The sequence below is a fragment of the Daphnia carinata genome, chromosome 7 (genome assembly GCF_022539665.2).
Source record: "Daphnia carinata strain CSIRO-1 chromosome 7, CSIRO_AGI_Dcar_HiC_V3, whole genome shotgun sequence".
Taxonomy (NCBI): domain Eukaryota; kingdom Metazoa; phylum Arthropoda; class Branchiopoda; order Diplostraca; family Daphniidae; genus Daphnia; species Daphnia carinata.
The window spans coordinates 3,177,078-3,190,472 of record NC_081337.1 but is presented as its reverse complement, the minus strand read 5'-3'; the positions used below and the strand labels follow the sequence as shown (position 1 = coordinate 3,190,472).

Below are 13,395 nucleotides of genomic sequence, written 5' to 3'. Positions count from 1 at the left end.
TTATAATCTCAAACAAGAGAACAGATTGAACCGAACGCAATAAAACAGCAGCTGTAATTCGTGCGATCCACATTTTTTTGTGCGTTCTACACAAGTGTGATAACAGTATGTAGATATTCACGTGTTTGACTATGACTTTCGTGTGTGTTCAACAACTCATCCATCATCCATAACGAAGGCTGTACGAATCCAGATTGCAATCACCTCGATTTGGGTGAGCATTTTTCGAACCGTTTTCTTTCTTCTTTCGTTTTGTTTTTAGAATATACACACACAGCGTTTCGGTTTATCTCGTATTTTCCAAAGGCTGATGACTTTTATGTTGTACACACGTAAATGTTGATAGCGAGACAGCACGTTCCAAATTATCCTGCAGGTCACGCCCTAGAGGAACATTTCCCAAATGTGTATATATACAACCAGAATTTCCCCCCTCCTGTGTGTAACACACGGGTGTGTAAGTTATTTGGAGACGGGGGTCGGGCAAACTAACAGATCAATAGTTTACATCACTTGAATGTTGAGGGGGGAGAAAACTACCCTGCAGGAGCGATGCGTCACGTTTTTTCTTGTATCGGTTGTCATGGTAACAATGGCAGACGAAAAAAAACAGCACGAGAAAACGTTCCTTCACTGTCGTCGCTTTCTTGTCTTCTTGTCGTTGGCCGGGAGAGCGCGGTAATTGACTCGTCAACGATCGAAGAAGGGGGGGGGAACAAAAAAATCCATCACGGTCATGAACGAGGCGACCTTCGGTTGTACAAGATTCTTTTATCTAAATATTGTTTGATTTTTCGTATTTAATTTTTAAGGATAAAAAAAAAAGAAAAAAGAAAAACCTGAAATGAAAAAGTTTTTGTTTGGGGTCATCAAATCAGTTTTCGTATGATAATTTTTTGTTTCTTTCCCATGGAACGAAAAAAATTATTGTCGATACACAAATGGAGAAACAAACATTGGAAACCAGTTCCATATGCAACTCGGCGGCATGACGAAAACTTTTCTTGACTACTAAGTAACTCGCATGATCTTATTTTTGCTTTCTGTCCACTAAAAGGAATTCGTGTTTCATTCGTTCAATCCCGTGGCTATCCGGATTGTCGTTTTCTTTTTCCGTCTAATTTTGTGTTGATTTAAATACGTCGTAAACGATGCCGACAACTATCTGAATGTTAGAGACGTTTACTCTTCTTTTTCTGATAGGCCCGTTTTAGGACAAAAAACGTATGGAAATGTACAAGAACGAAATATGATGGATCATTCCATCAATTACATCCACTTAAAAGTAAATCGTGACACGTAAAATGCAGTGACGTTTTTTTTTTCTTTCCAACCGACATTGTAACTCGAAAATGGCGTCGTACTTGATTCACGCTTGACGGATGGTTCACTTTTCGTGTCATCCGAGTAAAAAGTCTGCGGGTCCCCTGTTGTCCCGAAAATAATAGAAATATTGAATATAATAGCGCCCTCTTATCGATCACTTTTTCCAGTCAAAATCCTACTTCTAAATTCATCTTTGTTAACAAATCAAAATTTTGAATGAAACTCCAAAGAGAAAATGTTTTTTTAAATTCAATCAAAAGAATTTTTTGCGCCCTCTCTCTCTCATAGATGTCAATTCCTCCTATTTTTTTTTCATTAAAACCCGCGGTCGTGTCGCTTTTTTTTTTCATTTCCCAAACACTCTCCCGAAATAAAATTTAAAAAAAGACTGTCGACAACGTCATTTCTTTTTTTCTTGGAAATGTCAAGTTCGGGAGGTCAACCCCAGTTGTCTAAAGGCATATCCTGCCATAGACGATATGCCCATCAAGTCTCACGCCTCCGTATCCATCAAACCTATTGCTCTGTGTGAGTCCGCGTGAAACCGCGTGCTTCCCACCCACCAAGATAATCTCCTTTTCTTATTAAGAAAAAATTTTTAGTTTCATTTGGCTTTTCTTAAAAAGAAACAGTGACCATCGCTGGTTGCTACAAACACAACTGGATTTTTTAGCTTTTTATTATTTTTTTTTTAGTCTAGCCGACTAGACTCACGAAAAAATGTTAGTGTTTTCTAGCGAGGGGTTAAGTAACACAGAAAACTATTTATAAATCAACGCCCTCTTCTGTAGCACATCAAACAAAAATAGTAGCCTTTCTTTCAGTGTTGTTTTCAACAAAAACTCGGGGAAAGAAAAAAACAAGATGGCTGCTTGGTGTTCGAGTAGTGGATGATTACGACCCCAGGACGTGATTTTCTCATGAGGCATATCGTGAACCATTTCGAAAGGCTTCGTTTCTATAGTGGTAGATCAGCAAGCGTTTCTTTTTTCTCACGTTGGTGCATTTCATCCGTCGTCATTGACGTGCGACAGCAGCTTTTTTTCCCAGTTGAGCCAATCCGACGATGCGTGTACGAACCTTGAAGAGTGAAAAGTTGATAATTATTTTTCTTTTGTTGATGGGTTGGGGAGTGAGTAATCGTGTCATTATCAACCGCATTATAGAACGACGTGTAGTGTCCAATCAGAGAAATCAGGAAGACCCACATAAATGCCGCTAGTGTAATGAAATCCTTCCGGAATGCATCGTCTGCTTTTAAGAAAAAAAAAAAAAACTAAAACAAGCCAAGAGGAAAAAAAAAGAAATGGTTTGAATTTCTGTTATCGTTTCATTCTTGACATTCTTCGTTACATTTTTTTTTTATTTGCTTGTTTCTTCTGGGGAGATTTCATTTCGAAATCTAACGCTTTTTTTTTCGTATGGGGAATGTGGGTAAAACAAGAAGCTCAAATGTATTAGGACTCGCTTTAAAATAATGAGATTAAAAGGGGAATTTATCAGTAGAATTGTTATCTAAGAAACCGAAAATTATTTAGCTATTTGGATTGGAAAAAAAGAAGAATAAATTGAACACGTTGGAATCAGCTGTTCGTTGATCGTAGATAAACCGGCAGCTCCTTCACGTGAGACGTGGTTACATTGAAACGTGTGCGGTTCACTCGGGACACGTCTCGTGCAAGCATTTTATAGTTTGAGATAATAATACTACTACAATCATTTTGCCTTGTATATACTATTTTGATCCACGCGGATGGATAGTGAAGCAGACAGGCCAACTCATGCGAAAGACGATACAGAGCCGACGTCGAGCAACGTTAGAGGCCAGCCCACCATTTTCTTTTCTCGCTTCAATTCTTGGAAAATTGATTCTTTCTCGACGATTAAAAAAAGTTATATTCTTTTGTTAAAATGAAAACTCTTTTGTAAAACAGCTGTCGCTTTGACCACATTTTGTCACGCAAAACTTTTCTTTTCTTTAATGGTAACGATCTTATTTAAAGGGGGGGGAGGGTTTTAAAAATAGTTCGCTTTTATTTTGCCTTGACGACAACTACACTCCCCGCCTTCCATAAAAAAAAAACTCTCTCGCCCAAGTCTACTGGAGTGTGTTGCAGTTGTTTCGGGTGCCAAAGACTGAAGCGGACCAATAGCATGCAATCGCCGCAGGGTCCCTTCCATTTTGGAGGTCTTTTTTCTCTCCCCTCCTCTTCTCCTTTCCCCCTTTTTTCTGTTTCATGTATATATTTAAAAGCTAGAAAAAGAAAAGAAAAAAAAAAAAGAGTATGGCGTGGCTTTATCGTGGTGAAGCAGCTCAGTCGAGTGTGGACGCTTAGCCGCAACAGCAGCAGACATCATACAGCAGCCGAATTTTATCTTTTTTTTTTTTGTTGGTGTGTAATTCCCGAAGAGTGGGGGTGGATTGTCCTGAACGAAGGTCCTTGTGGGGGCCCTTTTAATCCAACAATTTCTTTTGTTTAAGTGTGAAAAAGTGCATATCTCAAGTGTGTGAGTGCGTTTCGGGGAATGAAACTAAACGACGTGTAAAGCAGAAAAAAAAAAGAATTACACGAAACCCTCTGTTCGGCGGTAACACCTATGGATTACCATCAGCTAAGCTGCATGGATTATTGATTTCCTTGAGAGAGATCACCAGTGAAAACAGTTGGGTGTAAAAGAAGATTGAAATCAGATACCCAGAAATTTATGGTCTCCTAATTTGCACGTCTCACAGCAGCCACCGGAAATCTTCAACAACACAACGAAAAGGAAAAAAAAAGGTGAGTGTTTCTTCTTCTTCTCCAGGAAAAAAAAAAAATGTATATTAGCTAGAAAAGGAAGACTATTTGTCTGCACGCTGTCCAGGCTACCATTTCTTTTTTGCATTAATCCCAGTGACGAGATAGTTTTTTTTTCTTTTCTCCTTTTCTATTTACGGAATATTTTTTAAGTTGGAAAAAAAAAACGAGAAGCTTCTTAATCCCTGTCGTCGTAGCCCAGGTTTTTTTTTGTCCAGGAAGAAATGAAATAACACTTTTCTCTAAAAATGTTCATCGTGTTTAATGTCTTCTTTTTCCACACGAAGATTCTGTCTGCACTTCTTTTGAATCGAAGTGCAACAAAAGATGAATTCTAACCATCTTTTTTTAATTCCAATTCAGACTTTCTCGAGAAATCTGTAAAAAGTCAGGACATTTTGTTTCCTGGGCGCTCTGATTTATGTTGTTTTTTTGTTGTTTTTTTTTTCTTTTTTTCACTGGAAAAAGAAGAGGGCAGTGGAAACAGGTTTGACTTGTCTCCGTAGACTTGAAAACAAATAAATGTAGACAAGAAATTTTGTTAAATATTCGTGACCCGACGCGGATTATTTTCGAATAGGGTAATCTCGTTTCAGAGATCTCGTCGCGTCAACTTCTTTTTTTTTCTCTTTGCAATTGAAAAACGTTGAGAAATTGTCGTTTGAAAAAAAACAAAAAAACTGGAAATTCGAGATCTATTCAAATCGTTCGCACCCAACTATTGAGAGGAAATCATCGCATTTTTGTTTTATTTCAAAAAAGACGGGAACGAACCGGTCAGTCCTTTTTTTTTTTTTTGTTTAGCCAATTCGTTAAACAATGGCGTTCCTTCTTTCGATCGCACAATTTTTACAGGTTGTGTAATCGTTACTCCACCCTTATTTATTTAAAAAAAAACAAAAAAAACAAAAGAGTCCAAATATTCAGAAAAGATAAACATCTTTTTCTAACAGCAGATAAAATGAAGCGAGGTACTCGTAAAAACAAAAAAATTCCATTTTTCCTTTGTTTTTGTAATCGCCATGTTTCGTGCAATGTTTTGACGACTCGATAACCCCCGAAAACAAATGAGTAATGAATTCCGTTCGAGCCAATCATCTGATACGTTGTCACCCCAAACTGCCATTGAAACAAAGACACACACAAAAATAAATTGGCTCGTTATTATTTTTTCACGATTTGTGTTGAAAGCTTCCAAACATGTACGCAATCATAAAAAAAAAAAGGAACAACATGGCGCTGTCATCTGTTCCTCTTTTTCCGAGATTAGTGGACGGATAAATCAAGAGATAAATGACATCGGCTCATTATTGAAAACAGGCCTAGTAAGTCGGTCTCTATTGACTTGAAGCAGAATATTGATGTGTTCCAGAATTGTTTTTTTGTTTTGTTTTGGAGAGATGCTTATCGAATTATGAAGTAGCCAAACCTTGTCGTAAATAAGTCGGCGCCGAAACGAAATTTTTTTTTCTTTTTGTGGTTGTATTTTAGAAGGCTATTGTGAAATCTATTAATCTAAATATACAACATTGAGGGAAGCGAGTCAGAGAAAGTAAAAAAAAAAGAAAAGAAAAAACTCGATCTCAACGGAAAGATAAAAATACAGGAAGAAGCTTGAAAACAAAAATTCTCCCCTTCTTTTTCCAACATGTTACCTGAGTGTACTAGAAGAGGAGGGGGGGGAGAGTATTTAATGATGGTATGGCAACAGTGGCGGTTCTCCTTGGTGTTTTTTTTTTCTTTTCTGGGGGCTGCTGGGCCGTTCACCTGTTGTAGTTGGAAAAAAGAAGGTACGAATGGCCCTCAGCTTCCCTTCAGGGCACACCTGGTTCTCTGGCTCTTATCTCTTTCATTCCTCTTTCCTTATGTTCTCTCTCTTCTAGTTTTCTCAACGTCTGGAACAAGAGGAACTGTTGCGCGACGGGTTCTTCTTCTTTTTATTATATCCAACATTTTTTTTTTTTCTCTCTCTCTCCCCCCCCCCCTCATTTTTTTTCGTGTGTACCTGTTGAAACAAAATGTCGCTCGAAAAGCAAAAAATCACTAGTATTTACAAGACCGCCCGCGCGAAAAGGAAATGTTTTTTTTTTCGCGCTCTCTTCAATTATTATGTTCCAAAAAAAAAAATGAGACGCTAGACGTTTTTGTTTTTCGCCTAAAAAAACACAAACAATGTCCACCATCTTTGGTAGTATTACCCAATTGCCTCGTTTATCTCTTCGTGTTGGTAGCCAACACGAAGAGAAATGCAGTAGGCCATTTCAAGGTGGTTGCGGAAACCGTGTTCGCTTAAAAAAAAAAAAAAAAAGTCTTATATAGTGTTATTGCATTAAAGCGTATTTATTTATTTTTTTCGCCTTGAATGGTGTTGTTACGGTAGCTGAAAAAAAAAAAAGGACGCGATGATGGTCATCTTCTAAAAGAGATGACGAAGCCAAAAAAAGAGGAAGAGAAACATTTTGAACGATGAGAGATTGTGTGTCACCTGTGTGTGACATTCTTCTTTTTGGGTTGTGCATCTCTGGTCATCCCGGTGCATTTACCGTGGAGCTAAACAGCCTCGAAACACGAATTCTTATCGCGAGTTCACAATCTTATGTATCCAAGGAAAAAGAGAAACACACAACGGTTTTTTACGACGGATGATCCCGCGTGATGGCCCGTGTATTTTGCAGATGTGATGATGATCTCTGGGCCTTTTTTTTCCCTTGACATTTATTTCAATAAAAAAAAAAAAATTCGGAAAGAATAAGAAGCGTACAGCCATAACGCCGTGTATTACATTCAACGTCTTTATACGTTTTAAACTCGAAAAAGTATATTTTTGTTCCATGTGTGGTGTGTATCGATGTGTAAGAAGACCCGCCACAGAGTTAAAGAAAAATGTTCCTTTTTTCTTTTTCCAACAATAAACTAAAAGGTGAAATTGATATATGCAACGATCGAGATATGATAGAAGGGGGGGGGGGGCTCCGATTCGTTCTATGCTAAACGGCGGATATATTTGGAAAGAAAAAACTCCCGTTGAGAGGATGGCGATCCCGAAAAAGGAGAGAGAGAGAGACGCATCCCATTCTCGTAATATTCTAGGCGTGTATAGGTTTACAAAAAAAAAAAAAAAAAAAGACTATTCGATTTCTTTCCTTTCTTTCAAGCAGAGGGGGGAAACGCTGACAAGATCCGACGACCGCCAAACAGTATCGGATTTTTTTTTTCTCTCCAGTTTATTTCGAGATCCGGCCGAGGGATTTTTCCGAGTAAAATTCCCACCAATGGGGTAGTATGTTTCTTGGCACCCAATTTTGTACCATTCCGATTTCATTCCGTCACGCGAGCAGCTGGCGGATCGTCACATTTATTTCTTTTCAAATGCCTATTTTTTCGTTGCCAACTGACGGATTGAACTTTTCCCGACGACTTCCGATCATCTTTTCAAGTTCCATTTGCACTGGACGGCTTGTTCGTCATTCCAGAACACAATGTCAATGAACTTTTTACGTGTCTAAAAAAAAAAACGGCCTTGTTGCCTCGTGTGTTTCACTTTGTGTTAATCAAAAAATGAAAACCTACACCAACAAGGTTAAAAAAACAAAAAAACACGGTGCAATTCGAAAATGTTTGAGAACGAACACGAGTTAAAAAAAAACAAAACAAGATTTCTGCTTCTCACAGTCTGACCAGAGTGCAGCAGCTGTCTTGATGATTTTGCGATAATGTCAACGCGCTGCGAGTCCGCGCCCTGGACTGGAAGAGAATGTCGTTGTCACATACACACACACGTGAAAAAAAAATCCCGCACCCAACACGAGCAGAAATAAAGGCGACAATCGTTTTCTTCTTATTTTAGGTTTTTTTTTTGTTTTTTTTTCGAAGCCGGACAAAAAAAAAAGAAACAAAAAAACATCAGGCTGCAGCATCTCATTACGGTCGAGAGAGTTTTGGTGTGCACGACGTGTGTATAAATATTCATTTTCTGTTGCAAAATCAAACGCACCGACCGCGCCACTTTAGTTTCGTCATGTCAATGTTTGATTTTGATTTCGAAGAACAACACACAGAAAAAATAAGGGGGGGGGGATGAAAAATAGAGCGTGTGACGATGCGTGCAATTTTCATTGCGATAACAACAAAGGGAATGGGCAATAGTGTGTGAACGAGTGAGAATCATCTTCAATCAATTATTCCTTTTTTCTCATGTATTTTTTTTGTTTTTTTTTTTTGTTTTCCACAGAAGTGTCAAACTTTTCTGGCTGAGAAATACCAAAGGAGCAGCTCTGGTTCTATTTTTTTTTTGCGTGATTGCATTACGAAAATAAGGAGGAGAAAAACGAATGTACGACAACATGACAACGTACATGCTGTCGGATTCTCCGGAATCCGGATCGGGATCGAATCACCAACTAGGCGGCAATTCCAGTTCGAACGCGCCTTCGCTCATCGGTTCGCCTAGATCGACGCCCGTCTTCGGCAACAACGGTCATGCCCTGAAGGTATGCTCGCATTTGTACCTCGTTTTCTGAATTCTTCCTCTTCTTCATTCAAAAAAAAAACAAAAACTAATTCGTGATTTTTTTTTTCTTTCTCATTCACAGACAAACGGTGGTTTAATGATGAACGGATCGTCAGCCGTTGGCAAAGACATGGCCGGCCATCAGATGTGGAATAACGTCGGGCACACACAGCCGCAGATGCCTCCGCCGGCCATACCGCAACATCATCACCGGAGCAACAACATCGCCGACGAGGAGAACCAATCGCTGCGCTCCGATCACTCGAATTCGATGGCCGGCTTGTCTTCGAATCGCGTCCAATCGACCCGCTCGTCCCGCCATCAGCCCAATCGTCCGCTCACTTCGTCCCAGTCGAACAAGAGCAACAACTCCGGACATCACCGATCGCACAGGTTTTTATTTTTTTTTTTTTTTACGTTGTTGTTGTTGTTGTCGCATAAATATAGCCGAACGTTGAGGCCAGGTGTTTTTCTTTTTGCCTTGGCGTGGCTCATCTTGAAGGACTTAAAAGGAGCGAGAGTGCCATAATAATAACAATAGCGAAAGGGGAGGGCGGTCGACATCATCAACCTTAAATCACATCGCTCCACTTGTATTATACGAGTGAATCGCAGCAATTTTTTTTTTTTTTTTTTTTTTTTAGCCTTTAATAAAAAAAAAAAGAAAAAAGAAAATGTCCATGTCCATGTCCATTCATGGATTTTCTAGCATTTATCTTACAGTTTTGAATTGAATTCAGGAAAAGATTTCGTTTGTTTCTCGATTGCATCGTCATTTTCAACTATCACGTGACTAGTAATTAAAATGTTTTGCAACATTTTTTTAAAAAATATTTTAGGAGTACGCGGTCGGGACATCGGGATCATCCGATTTCGTCTTCGCCCATGCAAACGTCAGCTGTCCTGGGCGGTAACAACGATCGTGGCAATAACGGCCAGCACCAAGAAGTCATTGAAGTCCAAATTCTACCACAGGTAAATATCAGCCAAACTATTTCCTTTTGGTTTAAGTTTATTCAAATGAATGTAGATGATATTCAAAAACAAAAAAAAAAAAAAAAAAAACAAAAAAAACAAAAATAGATTTTTTTTTTTTTTTGTTTTTTCTTTTGTGTTGTAAACGGCGCCATTTGATGGATCCGTTGACCCAAAGTTGCGCAGCGGCGGCGGCGTCCCGTGTAAACAGAAAATATTTAGATATGTATATAATATAGAATACGTGTTTGAGGTAAAAATAAAAGGAAAGGGAGGGGGAACCGCGTAGCTCGCGACGTGCGGTCGCTGCTGGACCCGTCCGCGTTATGTGAATGGATGAAATGTAAATGGATTTCATTCGATTGTACGTGTGTGTGTGTGTGTGTGTGTGTGTGTGTGAGCGTTGGTGCCTTACACGACATTTTGAGAGAAAGAAAGAATCGACTGTGTAGATAAAAGGCAAATAAGAATTTACACGCAACGGCGCATTGATTGATTTGTCGATGATTCACACAACCAGGATGACGGATGGGGAGACAACGCCACGGCCATAACGGGCAACACGTCCGTGGCGTCCGGATCGATGGATGACGTGTCGCGACTCGGCGGAGGCGACGGCGGCCGCGACGGCGATGGCGGACCCAACGATCCGGCCTGGTCATCCAACGCCATGGGTCAGTTTCAGAGCCAAGGCAACCTCGGATGGAATTTCAAGTGTCAGCGCTACCTCGGCTCGATCACGGCCGCCGTCCTGGCCGCTTTGGCCGTCACCACGCCCATCGCCATGGTTTTGCTGCCCCGGATGCAGATCGTGCCTCTAAGGTCGGAGCAGCTTCGTTGCCCGGCCGAATGCGAAGGCCTACTCATCACTCTGACGGTGAAACTGGTCCTGCTGGCGCTGGGCAGCTGGGCCGTCTTCTGGAGACCGACTAGAGCCACAATGCCGAGGATTTTCTTCCTCCGGACGCTCGTCCTTCTCCTCGTCTTCGTCACCACGTTCGCCTATTGCCTCTTTTACGGCGTCAGAGTCGTCGAACAGCAGGATCAACTTGATTACAAGGTAAATTGAAAAAAACATCAACATAAAATCTTTTCATTTAAAAATGTGCAAATTATTATTTTTGTTTTTGTTTTTGGCTGTTTGCCGGGGTGAATGTTTACGTTATCGTTTAATGAATTGTTTTTAATTTATTTTTTTTTATTTTTTTTTTTTTGCTTACAAAAGGCGATTGTGACGTTTGCCTTGTCACTAGTCGACGCCCTATTGTTTGTCCATTACGCTGCAGTCTTGTTATTGGAGATTCGCCAAATGCCGCCCAGGTATTATTTGCATGTCATTAGGAGTCCCGACGGCATATCCAGAGGCTATCCAGTAGGAGCCGTAAGTCTTTCTTTCCCTTTTTTTTTTTTTGTTGTTGTTTTGATTTATTTTTTTATGACATTGAGCGCCCCCTTTCCATCATGGCAATCGATTGATTTTGTTTAAACCCGTCTCAATCAGATATCGATACAACGGGCTGCCGTCTGGCTCCTGGACAAGTACTACACCGACTTTCCCATCTACAATCCGTTCCTGGAGCGCCTGCCGCCGCGGAGGACCCGTTCCAAGTTGCATCATTCGTCCTCTTTCAAGTTCTACGACCTCGACGGCCAGAACAATGACGGATCTCTGAATCCTGTACGATTTTTATTCATTTGTTCCAATAACATTTTTTATGACTTCATTTCATTTCTTTGCTCTCAATAGGCTAATGCCAGAGGCGTTTTGTCGACGACCAGCTCGTCCACGACGGCCCGGCGCAACAATTCCAGCCACAACGAAAGATTCTACGAAGAGCACGAATACGAACGACGTTTGAAAAAGAGGCGCGCCCGTCTGGTCACGGCCGCCGAGGAGGCTTTCACTCACATCCGACGACTCCAAGCTGAACCCGGTAAACAAATAAATGCCCATCAGCTGTTGTAACTCATCCGTTATAAAATTGACACTTTGGACGGCGAAGTTTTTCTAAATTTTAATTGTCCCTTTTTGTTGTTGCTTCAGGTCCAGCAGTGCCGATGGATCCTTACGAAGCGGCTCAGGCCATCTTCCCGTCAATGGCCCGCCCGCTGCAAAAGTACCTGAGGATCACGCGCCAGCAGCCGCGCCACACGGTCGAGTCCATCCTGCAGCACCTGGCCATCTGCCTCAGTCACGACCTCTCCGCCCGCGCCTTTGTCGAAAAGTTCCTCGTTGCCTCGCCCGTCATGCAGGTAGGAAAATCTTTATTTTTTATATCTAAAAAAAAAAAAAAAAAAATGCGGACCCCATTTTTCATTGGCTAAAAGGGTCCGACGTCCGTACGGCCATTAGGCCTTTGATCGTAAATTTTGTTATTCCTCCTTTCTAAAGAAAAGAAAGAAATCAAAAATTTGTTTGCTTTTCACATCTGGCTTTTTTTTTTATTTAACGCTCTCTCGCAACGCGCATAAACGTTGAGGATAGTTTTAATTTTAAAATGGATTGGTTACAAACAAATTTTTTTTTTTTTTTTTTTTTCTCTCTCTCTCTTCAGAACGACAAGGAAAAGTGTCCCATTCAAACGTGGTCGCTCGTCTGCGACGTCCTCTTGTCTCGCGGCATCGAGGATGGCACCGTCTTCCAGCTGCGACAAGGAGATGTTTCCCTACTCTGCCGCATCTCCAACTTGCCCCACTACAACATCACCGAGGAGATTATCGAACCCAAATCCAACAAGTTTGTTTTGCGACTCAGTTCGGAGACTTCCGTTTGAACTCGCGATGTGTCCGCTCCGTCGCTAGTGAAAGGGAAATATTTGTTTACGTTTTTTCTTTATTTAAGGATTTTTGAAAAGAAACTAGTCGTCTCATTTTTTTTTTTTTTTGAAAGAACAACGCCCGTTGCGTTTTGTGCAATTTTTCTTTCTTTTTTACATTTTAGGTTTTATTAAAAAAAAAAAAATTGTTTTCATTTCTTTTTTTGTTGAAACGTTTAATATTCAAATGAAAATACTCGCAGACATATCGAATTTATGTCGAATGTGCGCGTTGAAATCGCCCTATCGTCGTAATCAACTGTTGGCTTCAATGATAATTAGATTCCCCCCGCCCTTCGCGTCATGTTCACGTGTAAATAATCACACTTGTTCATATTATATCGATGGGAAACTCTCAGACATCGGCCGTGTACCCACCTTAAGTGTGGCATGCAAATTAGATGGCCCAGTTTTTTTGTTTGTTTTTTTCACCCGATCTGGTTTTTGTTTTTCTAAAGTAATAGTTTGCTACCATCTCTCTTTTGTTCGACCCCTTTCTTTTTTTTTTTCCATGACATAATGATCTTCCCCATCGTGTGTAACAAACAAAACAATAACAACGAATTAACAAAAGAAAGAAAACAAAACAAAAAAAATAGTTGAATGAAGGTGCCATGTCCCTCCATTTGAAAACAAGAGAAGAACTGCCTGTACACATTTGTTTGTAACAAAACAAAACAATACATGTTTCGTCTGTGATGTTTTTGCTATGGGAAAAAAAACCAAAGGGAAGAAAAACAAAGTCTCTGGTCGGAATCTTAATTGGTCGAAAAACAAAAAAAAAAACATTTTCATCCATCGTTATCATCTTCGTGAGGGGAAAAATGAGCCTTCGGGTGGTTGATGAGGGCCAATTCACATTTTAGCTGAAGGCGACCATCTTCATTTCTCTCTTTTTGAAAAGAAAACTATGCGGAAACAGCGGACGGCGTTACAAACCGATGAAAAGAAAAAAATGTTAAATAAAAAA

At 40.2% G+C, this 13,395-nt stretch overlaps 1 protein-coding gene across 1 annotated transcript; it reads left to right on the top strand.

Annotated features, from left to right (window-relative positions):
* The first annotated feature begins 3,658 nt into the window (after positions 1-3,658).
* Positions 3,659-13,124, top strand: LOC130695365 (vang-like protein 2). The gene is made up of 10 exons (XM_057518490.2): positions 3,659-4,106; positions 8,356-8,614; positions 8,717-9,027; positions 9,474-9,609; positions 10,130-10,669; positions 10,835-10,990; positions 11,111-11,287; positions 11,357-11,543; positions 11,654-11,862; positions 12,165-13,124. Exons 2-10 carry the CDS (start codon positions 8,456-8,458, stop codon positions 12,381-12,383), a joined length of 2,094 nt encoding a protein of 697 aa, XP_057374473.1. The 5' UTR covers positions 3,659-4,106; positions 8,356-8,455; the 3' UTR covers positions 12,384-13,124.
* The last annotated feature ends 271 nt before the right edge of the window (positions 13,125-13,395 follow it).

Coding starts and splice junctions, on each gene's coding strand:
- LOC130695365 (XM_057518490.2), top strand. CDS start 8,456: ATGTACGACAACATGACAACGTACATGCTGTCGGATTCTCCGGAATCC. Junction 10,670..10,834: donor AGGATCAACTTGATTACAAG/GTAAATTGAAAA, acceptor TGCTTACAAAAG/GCGATTGTGACGTTTGCCTT. Junction 11,544..11,653: donor ACGACTCCAAGCTGAACCCG/GTAAACAAATAA, acceptor TTGTTGCTTCAG/GTCCAGCAGTGCCGATGGAT.